At 39.0% G+C, this 21,752-nt stretch overlaps 1 protein-coding gene across 1 annotated transcript in view; it reads left to right on the forward strand.

Annotated features, from left to right (window-relative positions):
* Positions 1-21,752, forward strand: part of LOC125236785 (ataxin-2-like protein) — a 107,980-nt gene that overhangs the window by 20,775 nt on the left and 65,453 nt on the right. Inside the window, exon 2 of the mRNA XM_048143711.1 lies at positions 6,252-6,464. Coding sequence (XP_047999668.1) covers positions 6,252-6,464 — 213 coding nt within the window. The remainder of the gene's footprint in view (positions 1-6,251; positions 6,465-21,752) is intronic.

A 21,752-nucleotide genomic window follows, 5' to 3' on the forward strand; every position in this document is an offset into this window, starting at 1 on the left:
TCAAATGACAAGTAGCTTGTTGTTTGAACCAAAGAGCACGTAGGCGCTATTTTAACCAAAAAACTTGTTGAACGAACATGAAAACTGGTTGTATTTTCTCTCAGTGTACCCTCTTTCTAATGCCAGTAACAAGTTTTTATTATTTACTAGCTTTTGCCCGCGGCAAGAGACTAAAATTAGCCTATGTCACTCTCCATACCTTCAACCTATCTCCAGTTTAAATATCACGTCAATTCGTCGCTCCGTTTTGCCGTGAAAGACGGACAAACAAACAGACACACACACTCCCATTTATAATATTAGTATGGATAGTATGGATTATACACTCAATAATTATTTGGCCAATGTTTGAGCGATCTTATAACTGTGCCTTCAATGCCAGACGTTCAACTACGCAACCACGCAAGTAAGCAACTATTCGCCGGCTAGGCCGACCCTATTGTAGGGACTGATACAGAAAGACTGCAGTCCGACTATTGTTTGACTTTGCATCACGCCGATGCTGCAGTTGTGTTGCAGACGTTGCATACGGTCTGAATTGGTCCTATGTCTCTTGATGATCGGTTACGATCCCTGAAAGCTGAGATTACTGTCTCAATGACTCACGCAATTTTACCTATTACTCTATTAGGTAAGCATCCGCGTCCGTGAGTTAGACAGACGTGACTCAGATCCCACTTGCTGGGAATACCTCGTATTTCCTTCAAGTATACTTGTACTACCGGTGTAGCGGAAGTGACAATCGTTGACGATAATACGCGATCGAAACGCAGACTGGCTCTGTCGTGCCACTGCAGAAAACTTCGGACAATGGCGATCCATGAGTGAGATATGATATGACAGGTCGAAGTTCGCGTTTTTGACAGGCGGTAACTGAGGTAACCGAGAGTCAGTGGGGGGCACTGTCAGCGGGGTGAACGGGGAGCAAGAGTGGCCATATTGTAGGCACAGTATAATAAAGAGTACTATCGTATAGTATAGCCACTCCCGCTCCCCGCTGAAAATGCCGCCCACCCTCTCTCGGTTACCTCACAGTTACCGCCTGTCAAAAACGCGAACAGTCGACCTGTCATATTTCACTCATACAAGCATAGTACGCGTTCACCTACACGAGCTTAGATTGTGTGCTAGGAACGCGCTCCTTTCATATATTTTATGGCCAGTGTCCGAGGTGTGCTGTAGGTACAATAGTACTCTTTATTATACTGTGGGATATTTTCAATAATAAGCAAAGAGGATCGCGTAATATAGAGAGTTACTGTCAAAGTAAAATGTGTAATCACTGCATAGACTGCCATCTCTCGAGTCGACACAAGCTTAAAACTTTTGAACCTCAGTTTTGACAATTTGGCCCATATTGTTTGCTTGATATGTGTTAAAATGTCAAATATTAATATTAGAGCCATCTAGCCGAGCGTTCCCCAAAGGTGTAACGCCATCTAGGCCACCGTACCTCGTTCTCTAGGGCTTTGAGGTACGTTTTTTTCTTAGAATTTATTCGTCTATGCGGAGTTACATATGACTTTGATAATAAGTAATTCGAATGCATAGGTACCTAGATGTTAAAAGATGGACCCTTTTCGCTAAGCTACGTTCACAGAGAACCTCCTATAGAGTGGCAGTCTTGTCATATTTGGTTCGCGATACGAGTCACCAGTGTTTGGGGTGCGAGGAGCGGGCGGGGAATGTGTTAAGCGCGCTGTGATTGGCCGTTTCAAGGACGGCGGGCAGTCGCGCCAGATGAAAAGGGACAGAAGTATGACTGTCCCTCTACTGACGCGTAAGTGGCCAATGTAAGTTGACCTATGCCGGCTCTGAATAAATTATAAATATGACTTATTTGTGGAATGTAATGCCGTCTGTTTTTAAATTTGAGCTTCTTGTTACCTTTCCACACCATTTCACACTACAGGTGGACATCTTTAAGGCATCAAAATACCCTTTTCCAATTTTTTTTGTGCGAAAAACACGCGCTGCTTTCGGGTCTGTTACTTGGTCGATACTGATCGGGCACGGCGAGCGCCCGCGCTTATATCAGTGCAAATACTAGGAAGGCTGGCCACAGCGAGTCGTCTTGTAATAGATGTCTATAGGGGTTGGTCTGTGGCTACGTTGTATAAAGGGTCAACATGCTTGGGTGAACGAGTCAGTGAAAGTTTCGTATAAAAGTGTTAATGTTTATTTGATTAGATTGAAATTGGGTATGCCCATATTTCACCGCGCACCGAAGATATGAAAGCGTGCCATATACAAAAGATAAGCAAACCAAATCACGTGACTCTAAGATCATTCATAAAAGTTCAGTAGTACATTCACAAAGTAAAGGAAGAACCAAAAACTCCGGTTTTGAAGCTACTAAGGATTCCGTTATTAAATAAATTCAATGTAATTTAACTAAAGTAAAATCCATAATCCTACGGACCAAATTGACAAGTAAGTGTCAACAAATGTTGCCACAGTTTGGCTAGTGTCGTTCTTATCGATATTAAAATTATTATTACATCGTAGATTTAAGGTGCACCCAGACGGGACAATCAAATTGGCAATTTGATCGGCTAATCAATATACCAACTTTTTCTGTGATTTCGACAGAAAAAGTTGGTATATTGATTATATAGATATTTATGATATATTTGCCATAGCCTGACGAATACTTTATCCCCATAGATATGTGATAAAATTGAAAGCATAATACACCGGCTGGGAATGAATAATATTTTATAATAAAGACTAGTCAAATCATCATCGGACAGGGTATCTTATTTTTTACCTACAGGCTCGGAAACCTTTTTATGTTTTAAAACTAGTGAGTAAAAACGAATACAGTACTCGAATATAGAACAAACCAAAATGTGTACCTCTTATTTGAAACTAATATACTTATTCTTGATTTAAACTTCTGTTATATGTACTTCACTAATACTTTTTATAGGCAATCAATTTGGTTATTGGTAAAGAAGCAAAATGGTTCACTTGGTAGTTTTTAGAAAATAAATACTTTAATTTTATAAAATTATCGCACTCAATACCTTTTCAGGTATACCTGAACAAAACATAGTATACTGAATTCTAAAACTTGAATAGATACATAGTTGTAAAATTGGACACAACAGGATGTAAGCTACGCATGTATTAGTTCTTAGAGCACTTCATTAAGTTTCTCGCTGAATGGAAATGAATTAATTTCAAACGCATTGCCCATGTAGGCTAATGGTATCTTTGTATTTCTATAGCACCAAGGCATAATTACTGTTCAGTGGGCTTAAAATGGTCACGATACGAGCTTGTATTAAACTGCCAATATACATACACACAAATCATACAATCACGCATGTATCCCATAAGGTGAAGGCGGAGCACATGGAACTATTCAAGTCACAGTGCCACCACAGTATAATAAAGAGTACTTTTGTATGGCTACTCCTGCTCCCCGCTGAAAGTGCCGCCCACCCCCTCTCGGTTACCTCACAGTTACCTGTCAAAAACGCGAACAGTCGACCTGTCATATTTCACTCATACAAGCATGGTACGCGTTCACCTACACGAGCTTATAGACTGTGTGCTAGGAACGCGCCTCTTTCATATAAATTTGATCGCCAGTGTCCGAGGTGTGGTGCCACTCTTGGCAACTAAGGGGTTGAAAGAATACGGAATTGTGACATTGCAATGTCAGGTTGCCAACCTTTCGCCTACTAAGATTTAAGTAAGTTTTGTTAACGCCTGTAGGCCTAGCACATGATGGCCGCGAGATAGACTACCCGTCCTTATGTCATTAATACAGTTAGAAGAAGACGTGTCATCTTTCTCGCGGCGAGTGGATTTGTATTGTATACTCTCGCGGCCATCATGTGCTAGGCCTACTGATTGATTGCATTCGAAAAAAAAAACAGTTGTTCAAACCGTTTTGAGGATTTGTTCAACATCACCACTAAGATTTTTATTTAATGTGAACATTAGAGAATGGTGGGTTTGTAAAAATATCCAACGTAAAAACTTTGAGTTAACTAAATAGTTTGTGGCGATAAAAATAAATTATTGCCTTCACACAAGAAAGTTTCTTGTTTAGTCTCAAGTATTGCCACTTTAACATTGGCCCTTAACCGTAACGCTTAACTTACGTGCAGCCTTATACTTCACGAAAGAAGGTCTAAAATGTAGACTTGTTCACAATAGGTCTAAAATATATTGTTGACTCGCTGAAAACCATTGTTTGAACTTTATATGAATATGTATACGGTTTGAGCCTATTAGGTCAAGGTGTAAGCACAATGACGTGAGCATATTGGACCCTATTTGCTTTTAAATCATTTTAAATGAATATAAGTTACAGTTACATTATCGCTGTTTTAATTTTTCAAGTAAGTAAACACTATAAGCTACTTGACCCTTACCATATTTTATTATGACAAAACAAAACAAAACAGCAAACAATCTTTTTAAAGTATACTTTTACGTAATCAGGCGAAAACAACACAGTCATGTTAAACTATAGATTAGCTGTGAACATTTTCTGACTTAAGTATGAGGCATAAAGTTCATTATGTCAGTGATTATTTTGACATGAAGTAAGTTCGAATTCGATGACGTCTCTACATCGCTGACAGCTTTTACGGTGGGCAAAAAAAAATTACACACACTTTTTAATCGAAAATACGTAGTCAATGTAGTCATCATACACTTTTAATACCAAAATCTATAAATAATGGTTTTTTTATTGTCAAATACTACAGAAGACAATCATTTATTGTGCCAAATTCGATATGAGTCTAGTAACCTATAGCCTATTGTACCACCAAACAAAACATATAAAAAAATCAGATATAACAGAAAGAAGAAGAAGGCGAAGTTACCCCTAACAGCTTAATCCTTATTTCTTAATTATAAGTTATAACAAAAAGTTAAAATTTTACAGCCGTGTATGTGAAACATATTAAAGAGTTGATTAATGGTTAATTTTTAATACCTACAGAATAAGGGCCAGTTGTATCAACCATATTTGACAGACACATCATCGTCACGCAGCAGACGACTATGGAACTTCCCATACAATAAAATTTAACGAACGCTTTAACGGTGACAGACAGTTTGATGCAACCGGCCCTAAGTCAAATCTTTGCCTTTGGCTAGTCTGTGGCCAAGAGTAAATCCATTTATAATTAAAAAAATAAATGTGTTCCAGCTCCACTTATTTCTTACAGTGAAAGAACCTTATACTAATCTTATCCTAGCGATAATAAATAAATATAAAAATTGTTAAAGTTTATACGACATACTTTATACACATGAGCTGTAACGGGTCCTGAGTTTTTGCTTTAAAATTATTCTTATACATCTTGAATTAATGCAAGCAATGTGTAAAATACCTATTCCTTTTTATTAGTACCATAATTAGGTACATATTTTCCAGTTTTCGTAATACACAAAGAGCAATATTTTACTAAATGCTTATGCAAGCAGTACAATTATACGAGGCAAAAACCTTGACGTAATTTCCTCGATTATATTTATGTTAACAATTATACAAACTGGAATCTAAGAGCTATTTCAAGGGTATCCTAAATTACTAATATCAAAGAGGATCGAGTATTAAAGAGAGTTACTGTCAAAGTAAAATGTGTAATCACAGTGCATAGACTGCCATCTCTCGACACAGGCTTAAAACTTTTGAACATCAGTTTTGACAATTTGGACCATATTCTTAGCTTGATATGTTTTAAAATGTCATATATTAATATTAGCGCCATCTAGCCGAGCGTACCCCAAAGGTGTATCGCCATCTAGCTCACCGTACCCTTTTCTGTATGGTTTTGGGGTACGTTTTTTTCTTAGACTTTATCTGTCTATACGAAGTTATATAGGTCTTTGCTAATATGTAGTAATATGTACATAACCTTTGGAGTGTCGGCCGGCCGATTACGTCAATTTGAAAAATGATCAATTAGAATAAAATCCAAATTCCAATGACTCAAAAAAACAGTCTGGCACCGGAGGAGATATATTGTGTATTCCCCCATCGCCACATGGCTCCGGTGTTGTATAAGTTGTATTGTATACCTCCAGTTCTCCATCCAACCCTTTTGACTTGTATTGCCAATGCCACTGTCATGTGGCCGTATCATGGTGGTGTTTATTGTCACTTGTCACTTTCGCACTTGCAAACTTGTTACTCTTGTTAGAACGTGACATTGACATGGTGACATGATAGACAGCCGTCCATCTTAGCCCTACTGATGATTGAACTGTTGTCGCAGGTCGCCGCGAGGTCGCGTGGTGGCCGAGGGCGTGTACAACAACGCCCACTTCATGCACGCAGCCACCTCCCACGTTGGCGACATCGTGCAGGTCCTCACACAGTCTGGTAGCCTCTGGGAGGGCGTGTTCAAGACTTTCAGCGCGCAGTTTGAGGTGAGTCACTCCAGGCAGCACCTTCGTGCACACTACCACCTCCCACTTCTATCGCGCAGGTCATAACACGATCGGGCAACCTCTGGGAGGTATTCAAGACTTTCAGCGCGCAGTTTGCTTTGAGGTGAGTCCCTCCAGTAGATTAAGTCAGTCAGCGTGAGAAGACAAGGGTCGCTTCATATATACTACGGTGACGTCGTCAGGTCCTCATCTCACACAATCTGGTAGCACAATCTGCCTTTGGGAGGGCGTGTCAGGTCTTTAGGCGCGCAGTTGAAGACGATACGGGAGGGGTCAATTCTCCATACAAACGCTCTCGACTATTTCCTCTCTGGTTTTTGAAGATAGAGCAATGATTTTTTCAACACAGATTGTTATAATTTTTATCTGTGTCGGACCGTTTTGATTTTTTTGATATTCTTATTTTTAAAGACGCTAGAACCCATCAAAAATTTCCAAAAACGGCTTTATTGATTGTGGCGCAAAAAAAGGTGGGGTATTCAAAATTGGTAACAATCAGCCAAAGAAACTAAACGGTCAGACACAGATTATTTCATTGTTATTCAGATTCTCAAATTTCGTTACGATTGATTAAGTTTTGAAGGAGGAAACAGTCGAGAGCGGAACCTCGATTTTAAAGATTTTTTTCGCAATATTTTTTAACTGAGTTGTTCTGTAGGAACATTTTTTTTTTCGATAAATCTAGTTAATAACACTAGTATATTTAACTAAAATTCCCAAATTGAAAGGGGGCTCCTTTCCATTTTAGCATTTTCGCTCCTGTAATAGCCTCTTAAGGTGAGTCCATCCAGCAGACACCGTCAGCCAGGTCAACAAGACTCGCACGGCATTGTCAGGTCCTCATACAGTCGGGCAACCTCTGGAAGGGCGTGTTCAAGACTTTCAGCGCTCAGTTTGAGGTGAGAATCCGGAGCCAGCTCTCTCAAATGATAAATACAGCTTGAGCGACACTAACTAAGCGTCCCCAGGGTGTCGGCGTCGTCTAGTCAACTATGCAATCGGGACATTCGGCCCGAAACCACAGTATAATAAAGAGTACTATCATACAGTATGGTCACTCCCGCTCCCTGCTGAAAGTGCCGCCCACCCCCGCTCTCGGTTACCCCACAGTTACCGCCTGTCAAAAACGCGAACAGTCGACCTGTCATATCTCACTCATACAAGCATGGTACGCGTTCACATACACGAGCTTAGACTGTGTGCGTAGGAACGCGCCTCTTTCATATATTCGATCGCCATTGTCCGCGGTGTGCTGAAACTGCCCGGCGATGGGATTTTCCACAGCATGTAACTAGATGCTGAGTGCTGACGCTCGTGCGACACTAGTGCTACGCCTCACAATTCTCACAAACTTACGTATTTCAAAACCATTGCATCAAACTATAATAAAATCTGCTTGAAAATAAATAAAAAAACCGCATTTAAATCGCCTCGTTCATTAAAAAGATACGGCGGAGACAGAGACACGCATATAGCGGTAAAATTTAAAACAACCCCTCTTTTTTTGCATATGGGGTTAAAAGGCCCACGATAAGTCCGCCTACATTGTATATTACTGACTCTGTAACTGTGTCTCTTTAGTTTCCTTTATGTACAATAAAGTTTATACATACATACCGACCGACCGGTCTGGCGCAGTCGGTAATGACCCTGCCTGCTACGCCGCGGTCCCGGGTTCGAATCCCGGTAAGGGCATTTATTTGTGTGATGAGCACAGATATTTGTTCCTGAGTCATGGATGTTTTCTATGTATATAAGTATTTATATATTATATGTATCGTTGTCTGAGTACCCACAACACAAGCCTTTTTGAGCTTACCGTGGGCCTCAGTCAATCTGTGTAAGAATCTAAGAATGTCCTATAATATTTATTTATTTATTTATTTTATTTATTTATTTACATACATAACCCTAAACCTCAGGGTCACAACCAAAGGTCACAAACGGCCTGCAGCCTACGCGTGCTAAATATAGCATCACGGAAACTATGCGCATGGCAAATGCAAGTTGCAAGCCCTGGACGACCTAGGCGGCCTAGACATCGATCGTGCCGGCTTGTATACAAATAGCGCTCCTATGCCGAGGATAGTATGGTTCGTAATGCCTATAGTCATGTGTTTGTTGTTTACTGTACACGTGTGAACTTGGAAATAGCACAGAATTATAATTAAACCAGAATGAGTTGTTAGGCCAAAAAGTGTGTCCACATGAGAGGTTAAAGTTGGGGCTGGTGTCCCTCTCGCACTTATTACCACTATCAAAATCATTCGAATGACGTCATCACTGTCATCATTTGGGGATACCAGTCAATATTCAAAGTTACTACCAAATCTACTAATACCCAATTAAAGGTTTTTAATAATTGCGCAATTTTTTGGTTTTATGGCTTCATAATAATGACTTACCAATTCGTTACAAGGTATTAATACCCTTGCCTCGATATAATACGAAAATAATTTAAGAAGTTTATAAACTTAGTTATCATACAGGTAAAAATACTACTACTATAGTAATTTTTTAACACTGGTCACACGTGCGAGAGGGACACCAGCCCCAACTTTGACCCTCTCATGTGGACACACTTTTGCTAGTCTGTCAAGAACGCCTTTATGCGCAGGTGATAAGGTTCAATTTAGTATGGCAAAATAAGTGTGAGCTCAGTCCCTATTGTAGGTCGATGGGAAATAGTAGTTGATGGGTTAAATTATAATCTAACCACAAAAAACCCCCGACCGCTACATAGTGGACCGATTTTCATGAAACATGGCTAGGAACACTCCCGACTAACTCAGCTTTCAGAAAAAAAAATCTAAATCGGTTCATCCGTTTGTGAGCTACGATGCCACAGCGATCTGGTGTACGACTCTTTTAATTAATTTGGTTTTTTTCTGTTTATAATTATTATTTTATTCTATGTGTCGATCACAGTCTGTTGTTATTTTTCTTGTAACGTTTTCACTTTCTTAACTGTTTGACCACGTTCTTGTATGTGTTTTGTATTTCTTCTGTCTGTTACCCTCCGTGAATCTTTCTCATTTGATGGTCTCATCGGAAGATCAGCGCTGGAAGTCACCAGCAACACGCTGAGATGAGGCCATTTCGTGGCACTTCATTCCTTTCTGTCTTGTTGTTATTATGTGTATTTTGTCTTATACCTGTGTTCACGAATAAACGTTTATTCTATTCTATTCTATTCACAGACAGACAGACAGGTCAAACTTATAACACCCCGTTGTTTTTGCGTCGGGGGTTAAATATATGGATGGATGTACACATCTTGCTTAAAATGCATTTTATCTTAGTCCGGTGTGTTAAGATCGTAATACCATAGTTATGAGACGATGATTTTTCGATACATATTTTTGCACTTGGCTGTCCTCTATACACGGCGTAATAATACGAGGAACCCTAAATATGTGTGGACTAAAATACGTATTTCTGGGAGGAGCTTCGTTACAGATTTGTTTTTTTGGCAAAATTACCTATCTTCATTTGACTTTAGAAATGAGTGCTTAATTTCATTACATGTGTTAAACTTATATTCAGAACATACTAACTTACTCCGTTGACTCAGCGCCCTAAAATGAGACGGCCTCCGATCTCGCCAGTTCTTGACTTGGAGTTCGCACAGATCCGCCTCCACCATGTCGCTCCAGCGATACCCAGGTCGTCCTCCTGCTTGGCGACCCAGGCACAGTATAATAAGGAGTATACTAGTATCGTACAGTATGGCCACTTCCGCTCCCCGCTGAAAGTGCCGCCCATCCCCTCTCGGTTACCTCACAGTTACCGCCTGTCAAAAACGTGAACAGTCGACCTGTCATATTTCACTCATACAAGCATAGTACGCGTTCACCTACACGAGCTTAGGCTGTGTGCTAGGAACGCGCCTCTTTCATATATTTGATCGCCAGTGTCCGAGGTGTGACCCAGGTATGCTCTCTTCACATTTCAATCCTCATCCATCCTCTCGAGATGGCCTAACCAGCGGAGTCTGTGTGCTTTAGAACACCTAGAAGGAAAAAAAAAACGATTACAAATGATTTTATAATTGCCATACACTTCCTAAAATTGACATAATTTATACATTTATTCATTTCGTAAAGTGTCCCTACTGGAAGTGGTAAGGCTAAGCCAGCGTTCCCACTTAAGCGTCGCGTGTCTCGGGGCGCGCAACGGACGTCCGCGCCACGCCACCTGAGTGTAATTAACTCAGGTGGCGTGGCGCGGACGTCCGTTGCGCACCCCGAGACACGCGACGCGCTGATGTGGCCGGTCCCTAAGGATACAGTTATTTTTACACGTATTTACAATTAAAACAAAGTCATTGGGGGTCCGAGCTATTTATAAAGCAGTCAATGAACGAGACAATCAGAGTAAGGCGCGCAATAATGGACGTAGAATATTTCCGGTTCCATCGCCAGTAAAATTATTTAAATAATACATATCGATGCGTGCCAAATCGGTGTCTCGTGATTTTTCTTACGCATAGACTTTTTTTAATGGTTTTAAATACGAAAAGGCAATGTTTCGTCTTGTTCATTCAGAGGTTAGTGATCGGGATTCGAGAGATCCCTTAGTTTTTGGGTAATATACAGTCAACGAATTTGAATCGAAGGCCACTGTAGAACATTTGCACAGTAAACTTCAGTAAAATAAATCGGATGACTGAGATCGGATCCATTGCGGAAATTACCATATAAATAGTTGTACGGCTACTTACGTAGTGCGAATCCGTTCTTAGTACGTTTTCACACTAAACGATCTGATATCGGATGTAGGAAGGATGTCAACCATAGCGTCTTTAATATATAGGATATCGGTCCTATATAGGATCGGATAATTTGAAAACGCTCTTTGTTACAGTGTTGGCTACACTGTGAATGCACTTGGCCGCCGAAACGCGCGTTTCGGGTTATCAGTCGGGCCGCGAATGTAGGTCGAATCAATGATCGCGCACAGGCCACACAGCACAGCGTCTTCCGTGCGTTATTGTTAATGCTGCATGCTTGAAAACGGCTCAAATTTATGGAAAAATGGGCCATTTTTTTCAAAGTTGTCCACGTCACTTTTTTTTGGATTTGGATTTTTTATGTGGTTTCCACTCAGAATCGCAAGCTCTTTCAATTCTAGTAGGAGAAGAAAAGTGTCCCAAGGTTTTTTTCCCATTCCGTTACCATTTCTTCATACATTTTGTATGAAGAACGGAATGGATGGTTCGAAAAAATGTATGGTTATCTTTTTTTTTCTCCTATCAGGATCGAAAGAGCTCGCGATTCTGAGTATTAATCGCGTAAAGAACACCCATGTTACAAAAAAGTGGGGTGGACATTATGAATGGCAGATGTTGGTAGGACATAGTCGCTAAATGGAATGTTTTATACGGTAAAATATTTACAAATATCGTGTGTAGGAGGGAAAAGGTACCGAAATCACCATAAATTAGAAGGGTGTTGTAGTGGTAGTATGCACTTGGCCGCCGAAACTCGCGTTTCGTGTTATCAGTCGGGTCCCGAATGTAGGTCGAATCAATGATTGCACAGTGCACACAGTGAAGTCTTCCGTACGTTATTGTACTTTTTGGTAATGCAGCGTGCTTAAAAACGGCTAAATTTTAGCGGAAAAGTGCTAAATTTTGATGATAAAAGTGTGGCTTTGTTGAGAGAAAAAATTTCAAATATTTTTTGCTATAAATGGAAAATGGATTTTGGTGTTAAAGGACTGTAAAATTGCCAAATGTGTCAGGTCGCAAATTTAGGTCGAATCAATGGTCGCGCGTAGCATCTTCCTTGGTCCATTATACTGAAAGCAGCATGTTCGGATGTGCTAAATTTGTACTATGACCGCCGTAATATTTTAAGAATCAAAAAAAAAATTTTTTTTTTATATACTACGTCGGTGGCAAACAAGTATACGGCCCGCCTGATGTAAAGCGGTCACCGTAACCTATGGACGCCTGCAACTCAAACAGTGTCACATGCGTGTTGCCACCCCATTAGAAACTTGTACATTCCCTTTTGCTGTGTTAAGTACACAGCAAAAGGAAATTTATTTTATTTATTCTGTAAATAGGCTTATTAGCACTTTACATAGCAGTTAGCACTTTTACATTTTTTATAGGAAAAATTTACTTGAAATGACAACGGTTAGCAGATAAAAGTTATAAATGACTAGAAAAAATTATGGCCGTTCACGCTTCACAAAAGTTGTGGACTAAAAATGGCGAATAAAGTAGTTGGTAAAAATATTGAAACACATTGAACTTGTAAGCATAAAAGACGCGAAAGTCTATTTTCAGTAGTGTACAAAGTGGTTAATTTTTTTCAAAGGGCCATATGTACTGAGAAAGGTCGTTCGATACACGTGCGAAAAGGAAATTGGTAACTCGTGTCGATAACTTCCTCTTTTTAACCCCCGACGCAAAAACGACGGGGTGTTATAAGTTTGACGTGTCTGTCTGTATGTGTGTGTGTCTGTCTGTCTGTCTGTGTGTGTGTGTGTGTGTGTGTGTGTGTGTGTGTGTGTGTGTGTGTGTGTGTGTGTGTGTGTGTGTGTGTGTGTGTGTGTGTGTGTGTGTGTGTGTGTGTGTGTGTGTGTGTGTGTGTGTGTGTGTGTGTGTGTGTGTGTGTGTGTGTGTGTGTGTGTGTGTGTGTGTGTGTGTGTGTGTGTGTGTGTGTGTGTGTGTGTGTGTGTGTGTGTGTGTGTGTGTGTGTGTGTGTGTGTGTCTGTCTGTGGCATCGTAGCTCCCGAACGGATGAACCGATTTCGATCTAGTTTTTTTTGTTTGAAAGCAGAGTGTTCTTAGCCATGTTTTATGAAAATCGGTACACTATGTCGCGGTCGGGGTTTTTTTTTTTTTTTAATTTTGTGGTTATAGTTTTTAAGATTTCCTTATTTTTTGCACTGACAGCATCTGTGACAGAGTATAGTTTTGATGCTAAGGGCCACAAAACGAATGTAGATTGAATCAATGATCGCTCGTCTTCCCCGCTCTATTGTACTAATGCAGAATGCGGATGTTTCCGATTTCGTGCAGCATTGTACCAATTGTTTATGGCGATGATACTTACAGCTAAGTTCGCCTCTAATGAGTGACATAGGCACAGTATTATAAAGAGTACTATCGTACAGTATGGCCACTCCCGCTCCCCGCTGAAAGTGCCGCCCACCCGCTCTCGATTACCTCACAGTTGCCGCCTGTCAATAACGCGCCCAGTCGACCTGTCTTATCTCACTCATACTAGCATGGTACACGTTCGCCTACACGAACTTACGGCTCAGCCACGACATTGGTGTAAGCGCGACAGTGGCGAGCGGCGGCCATACATTGGAGCGAGACACAGCGATGGAACTTTTCATTCGCACGTATGGCTGCCGCTCACCGCTGCCGCGCTTAGACCAAGGTGCGTAGAAACGCGCCTCTTTCATATACTTGATCGCCATTGTCCGAGGTGTGACATAGGGGGGTCCGTATCATTTTTACCATATCGCTAAACGACAATATAGCTGTAACGTCTGGATTTTATTATGTCGTTGTGACCACATAGACATGAATGCTAAATGCCTATTTAGCAAAACGTCTGGAACTCATAATGTTACAATTTAAAATGAGCTAGCAGCAAAACCTCTTTATCTTCGAATATCTTTATGGCTTAATTGACATTAACGCTAAATGGTCCGGTAGCAAAACATTTGCAACGCAAAATACCCATGAAGCAAAACGTCTGGATTGTGTGACGTCTTCATAATTAAATATGACAAACAAATTCTAATTCACACGTATACTAATTATTTTACTTCAGACATTTCATGACGTTATGCTACTAACTCGTTCCGTGTTCATGTCAATCAACTTGTATCACTTTCGGCTTATTCTATATTCTAATCATAAGGGCTATTTATATTTCCAGACGTTTAACTACTTGTCCAATCTAATTCTTAGTCATTCAGCTAAATTGACGCTTTGCTGAGTGTGTATTATACTTTTATGTCGTCGCGGTTGAATTGACTCTATGCTGACCGTATATTTAACTTTTATGTCATCTAACTGAAATGGTCGTTTAGCGATAAGGTACATTCGATAGTGACCCACATAGGGCTCGCTCTGACTGTCAGAGCATATACCATGGCTTACTAACGTTTAAGATGACGCCACGGAATGTTTATTTCCGAGAGAGTCGTACTTAAAGAGAAAATTTTAAGAATATTGCCGGCCACCTAAAGAAAAATGTTGCATAAAATGGAAATGAAATTGCTCACTATTGCAGTTTTTGCTTACAATGCACTTTCAAACTTTCATCATCATCCTTCTTGCTTTATCCGGCCTTTGCCACAGCTCATGGGAGCCTGGGTCCGCTTTGGCAACTAATCCCAAGATTTGGTGTAGGCACTAGTTTTAGGGTAACTAGGCCTTATTAGAATTAGTCCGGTTTCCTCACGATGTTTTCCTTCACCGAAAAGCGACTGGCAAATATCAAACATTTCGCAAATATGTAAGTTCCAAAAAACTCATTGGTACGACTTACGAGCCGGGGTTCGAACCCGCGACCTCCGGATCGAAAGTCGCACGCTCTTACCGCTAGGCCATCAGCGCTTGATCGCTTACAATGCACTTTACTGAATTGTAAAAAACATATACACCAATACAAAAGTGGAAATAACAACACACTAGCTAAAATGATCCCATTAAAAATAATACGACTTCCGCTACCTCTGTACATCATGTTAAAATGTTATCTACATCCATAGTTGTACATTAGAAAAATGCGCCTTAAATACAAGTGTATAGAGGATATATTTAAATGAAATGGAGTGGGAAGCGAGTTGAGTATCGACAGATAATGCATAGCTTAAATATTGTAAGCTAGATCGCTTCCAACTGGTCACCCAATAGGCTACTAGACTCATATACAAGGTGCTCGCGAGGAACTCATATAACTTTAACGGCATATTCTTGGTCACATTTTAAGACTAAAATGTCATATAAACTAGAATTTGGCAGAAGAAATGATTGTTTTTTGTAGTATTTTACGTAAAACACCAATATTTATAGATTTTGGGTATTAAAAGTGAATGATGACTACGTATTTTCGATTAAAAATGTCTATAATATTTCATTATTATTTTAAGCTTTGGCCACTGAAAACGCTGTCAGTCACGTAGTGACGCCAAGAAGTCTTAGTGGCCAGGCTTCAAAGAACCATACCATAGACAATTTTATTTTCATGTTTGCACTGAAACTGCATATTCAAAATGGTAGGCGGTCCACTAGATAACTAAGATGACTGAAAGGGTTGTCTATTGTTTGCCCGACAGTCATTTAACATAATATTCATTTGCCCGAATCTAACTTGCCTGAATTTCATTTGCCCGAATGATTTGTTTACCATAAAAATCATATGACATACTCGTTGTTTATCCGAATATTACCTTCCATAATCATACAATGCCATACTATTTGTTAGCCATATTATTAAGTGCAATAATATGGTTTCATAGAATATTCAAACGCCATAAGCAATTATTGCCATATTAATTGTTGCCCATATTATTACCTAACCTAACCTACTTTCTGATAGCAGTTTCATTTTCCAGGGGTCACAGTTCTAACCTAACCTAACCTACTTTTCCAGCAGTTTCATTCTCCAGGGGGTCACAGTTCTAACCTAACCTAACCTACTTTCTGATAGCAGTTTCATTTTCCAGGGGGTCGCAGTTCTAACCTAACCTAACCTACTGTCTGATAGTATTTTCATTTTCCGGGGGGTCACAGTTCTAACCTAACCTAACCTACTTTTCAAGCAGTTTCCTTTTCCAGAGGTTCACAGTTCTAACCTAACCTAACCTACTTTCTGATAGCAGTTTCATTTTCCAGGGGTCACAGTTCTAACCTAACCTAACCTACTTTCTGATAGCAGTTTCATTCTCTAGTCCTTCTAGTACCTATTATAGTAGTTTTCGATTCTGCCAAAGCACATTATGGAAATTGACTTTTCTGGACGCTAATTTGTATGACAAATGATGGTATGGAATGTGGTAATTACGGATTTCGATGATTCTGACAAATGACATTATTGACTTTGGAAACTGACTTTATGATTATGGAAGTTGTTATGAGAAACAATATTATGATTGTTGAATAGGATGGCAAATAAAATTATGGCAAATGAAATTCTGGCAAAGTATTAATATATTTGTTGTAAACAATAGAAAAAGTATTGTATTATGGCATCAAAAAAGCTCGTGTCTTTATTAACAATTTTCGGCTTGCCTCAAATTGTTACCCACACTCACCTTTTTTAACCTCTTTTAACCACCAGTTGCATAAAATACTATTTTTGTTTAAATATGAATAGTATTTTTTTCTGATGGCAAATAAAATTATAAAAAAAGGTCAAATGTAAATAGTCGATTAAAGAATATGGCAAATGGAATATTTTTTGCCATGCATGAAATAAAGCATCACATAATTATAAGAAAAACATACCAGTAGTTATCTTTAAAACAAAATTATTTTTAACCCTTAAATGCATAATTATATTACATCAATTTCATCATAAATATCTGATGGCCCGTGACAGACGTGACTCAATATTCAGCTATACAAAATCCCATTTATTACAATTCGCTAATCATGATCAATATTTTATTGATAACGACAAGAAAAATATAATTATTTCCATTTCTACATAAAAGGCGTGTGTGTAACGTGGCGACAGGAAGTGTTAAACGCGTGCGCAACGGTAGCCAGTGAAAGTGCCATGTGGAGCAAGGACACGGCAGAGTATAAATAACTTGAGATAATTCATATCTATACAGCGATAGTGGCAGTATGGCGAATCTGGTCTGGGCGTTACTAATTTTAGCACATTGTTATAGTTAGGCCCCATTTAGACGGTGCGAGAACTCGCATACGAGTTTTATTACATTGCGGTATTTAATGGCCGTGCAAAATTAATCTAACCTCAACAGCCCGCAATGTAACTAAAATCGCATGCGAGTTCGCACGCCGTCTAAATCAGGCCTACGGTAGTTCGAAGAATAATGTAGGTATTATTGCGGATGACCGTACTAGTTCTGCACGAAACTTGGACTGATGATAATTGATAAGAACTACCTCCCCACCAAATTTTATCCAAATCAGGCAGACAGACAGACGGACAAACAATTCTTTGGGCATTTATATTAGTTGTTGTCGTTAGTTATTAATAGCGATGACACAACAAATAACGGTTATTATAAAGTTATAATTAAATGCACATTGGTATGATACCAAATATCTGACCACGGCCACGTTCACTATTGAAATTGTATTTGCCATCTTAGGTATATCTTTATTTTGCAATTTGAAAGTACTGAATTGATACATTTTGCCCGTTATAATATTATTGAATAATTTATGATTTTCTATAAGCCTATTACACTATAAGAGAATTTTTAACTGAATTGTAAATTAAATTAAATTAAAATGAATTGAGATTATTATAATTACCTATTTATTATTTTATTTTTTTATTTTTAGAACATTACTTTGACATTATTAAATTATTAGATTGAATTGATTGCATGAGATAACCCTGTTTGACTGTTATTGTTTTGATATTTGACTGTGATATTTTAATTAAGTAGTGTAACTATATTATTAATATATTTGTATGCCAATAGGCACGACATAGTGATACTGAAAACAATTATTGAACATCTTGTAACTTACCTATGTTGAACAAATAAATCTTTGAATCTCTAAAGTTGTAATTTTTATCCAATTTTCAATACCTCGTTGACTGCCATCAAACAACACAGCTTTTTATTTATCGAGTGACACTGCTGTATTGTTCTGTGGCAGCAGGAAATCTGCAGTGGGCGGTCTGATACGCTGTGGTAGTGAAAGTGCCATCGCACAAGGACGCGTTATATAAGTGGGATTTCCCGCGGATGCACTTCTATCGCATTCGATCTAGTGCAACGGACTTGATTTGCATAAACGTCTGCAGGACTTTGCGATTGCATTTTTTGTATTACATACTACACTCACACTCCCAACCCCAAAGAGGTAGGCAGAGCACATGAAACTGCTCAACTTTCAGTTCCAGTAATGGTGTAAAACGAAATTAAATTATAATTTTGTATTTAAATTTTTCGACCAGCTTACGAATTTTAGGTAATTTGGCAAATAAATAAAGGGCGTGGCTTCGAATACGCCTATTAAGCTAAACTTACATTTGTATTGAAAAATAGTGTTAAGAAATAGATTGAAGGAGATTGGATAGACATCTCCAAATTGTCAAAAAGACAGTACCTATGTAAGTATGTATTGTATTGTATTTATTTTATTTATTAACGCACAAATAAACAGTTTACATTAGAACAATGTCCCATAAAACAAAACAGTTTTCACGGTTTGACTATACTTCCTTTTAACAACCCCCCTTCGGTGTAGTCGCTATGGTGGCTCAATAATCGTAAATATTTATATAAAAAAACCATATTTATAAAAAAATCTCCACGCATAGTCACTACAAATAGACAGCTACTAGAATCAAAGGCGGCTATATTTCCGAGCTCATATAACCCGGCAACCTTCAAATCAAGAGTGAACAGGCATCTTTCTGGGCGAGCTCACTCCATCGTAGGCTACGTCTTTGCCTTTGGCTAGTCTGTGGTCAAGAGTAAGCCCATTTATAATTAAAAAAAAAACTGTGTGTTTGTGAGTGCTCCCGAAGTTAAGTTTTGTGACCCTGGTCCAGATCCAGATTTTTTTATACTTAGAGAATAACTCGAAACAATCTAGCTTTACACGAGAGTATCAATTCCCAATCCGAAGCTGTAAACATTTAGGCGTCCCACAATAATGGCCAGTTACGAAGACAATAACGTAGAAGTAAAACAATGCGCCGCGCGTCTCACCCACTGTTACTTTGCGTGCTAATAACAAATCGCGGACATCATCGGAGATTGCTGCTTGCTACACTCGTTCAAAGTCACTGTGTATTGTCTTGTAAGTATTTTACAAGGGATTCTACAAATGAGGAGTGTCTTTTCAGAAGCGACTTATTTTATAAGTCAATAAGGTTTATTTCTCTAGGAAGACGTAGATAAAAATAACCTCTGTTAACTTATAGAAATAAGTCCTTTTGAAAAGACACTCCTCAAATAGTCTTCGTTTTCTGTAGCGCAGGTAATACGTAATGATTAAAAAAAAATGGTCAAGAGCGTGTCGGGCCATACGCTCGGTGTAGGGTTCCGTAGTTTTCCGTATTTTTCTCAAAAACTACTCAACCTATCAAGTTCAAAATAATTTTCCTAGAAAGTCTTTATAAAGTTCTACTTTTGTGATTTTTCATATTTTTTAAACATATGGTTCAAAAAGTTGGCACAGGAGGGGGACATTTTTTTTCCTTTAGGGGCGATTATTTCGAAAATATTAATATTATCAAAAAATTACGGTTTGGTAAACCCCTTATTCATTTTTTTAAATACCTATCCAACAATATATCACACGTTGGGGTGAAAATGAGAAAAAGATATCGGCCCCGCATTTTACGTGTAGGGGGTAAACTCAATGAAACATTTTTTTCCACTTTTTTATTTTTGCACTTTGCTTGGCGTGATTGATATACATTATTAAAATCAATTTCTAGCTTAATCAACGGCTGAGATTATCCGCGGGACGGACGGACGATTATATGGCGAAACTATAAGGGTTCCTAGTTGACTACGGAACCCTAAAAAAGGTGACTATTTCGACTTGTTTGTAGTCTACTCCTAATTGTTACGCACCTTGGAAGTTCTTCCGCTAATACTCTAACCTTCCTGACAATGAAGACTGGCTCTTACTGATCTAATTATTTTTCACAGTTGTATTAGATGTAGTTCACCGCGTCGACCAAGAGGGCGTGGTAGCGGTCGACTCAGTGGTCGAGAAGCTGATCTTTCGCTTCTCCCAGATGTGGGGCCCATTCGGGCCAAGGACTCCGACCTGGAGTACGCCACCACAGACGTGTTCCAGACCGATGGGGCCAGTCTTAGCAAGTTTAATGGTGAGTTTGGGGGTTGAGTTTGGTCCAATAGACTTGCGAACAGTGTCCGATTTCTCAAAACTGAAAGATGTACAACAGAAGTCTCTTTTCAATTTGTCATATTAGACATTAGTCAGCCACCACTTGTAACGTTAGTGCTTCGAGAAATGAGCCACAGATGTCAAGAAGTACGAGCACTGTACTTTTGACTGAGGGCGTCATGTCATCTCTTGAAGGTACAAGATTCCAGCTGTATGTGGTTGTTGCTGCATTCTGTATCTCTAGGACAAATTGACTGGACCAGCGTGACGTATGGCGCGGTGCTTATAAACAAATGTGTTGTATTTTTTTTATTCAAGAAGAAACGTTTTATGAATTAAATCATTGAGTAATTATTACTTCGTATAGATGAAGCTTACAGCAAAACAATCGAACGTGTCACAAGCCTGTAAGCTGGAAGGCGGGGCGAGGGGGCGGGTGTGAACGATTATCGGCCAGCTTCCGTAACGTCGCGTTAAAAGCGCTACGATTTTACTGGCGCTTACGACCTTTCGGTCGCGATGATGAGCCCTGCATAGAGTGCATAGATTAGAAGTCGTAGTATAGAAGTGACATGGGTTTACATGGGCATTTTTTAATTTATGACTTTCTCAATTAGGCGTGAGTTGTTAACAAAAACATGCAAATCGCTGTTAGTTTTGTAATGATAATCAAGCTTGAAATCTGTATTTAAAACTAAACTTTTTCACGTTCTGAATTTAGATTATAGCTACATAATTCACGATGTTTCTTTTATTGAAATTCCATGCTTAATTATCGTTGCAAACGATAGTGATTTAATTTTTTTTAACAACCTGTGAGTTCCAATTTTTCAAATGCCCACATTTTTTTAAATTGTATGGTTGACTGAGCGTACATGTGTACACGTAGCCGCAACTGGATATTAGTTATTTATGTGACATTTGCATAATGGTAGGCATTAAAAGATGAGTGTTGTTTTTGTTGTGTTAATAAGATAACATGAGTGTTTTAATGCCTAATTTCATAGTAATTATCCACATATAACTTCTTATCTACATCCATGTATGCATGGGCGCGGGTTTATCGTCCCATAGAAAATTTGAATTTCGCGCGTTTTTATACTTTCATAATTTGCTTGGACCGTCTACCCACCCAAATTCATTCAGGTAGGTTAGGTATCAAGACTTACATTTACATACTCACATGAAATTCGACACATGTACTTATTGAGAATCTGTTATAGATCGATTAAGGCCGGAAAACTGTGCAAATGATAATAATAATTAA

This window comes from Leguminivora glycinivorella, chromosome 19 (assembly GCF_023078275.1).
Source record: "Leguminivora glycinivorella isolate SPB_JAAS2020 chromosome 19, LegGlyc_1.1, whole genome shotgun sequence".
Classification (NCBI taxonomy): Eukaryota; Metazoa; Arthropoda; class Insecta; order Lepidoptera; family Tortricidae; genus Leguminivora; species Leguminivora glycinivorella.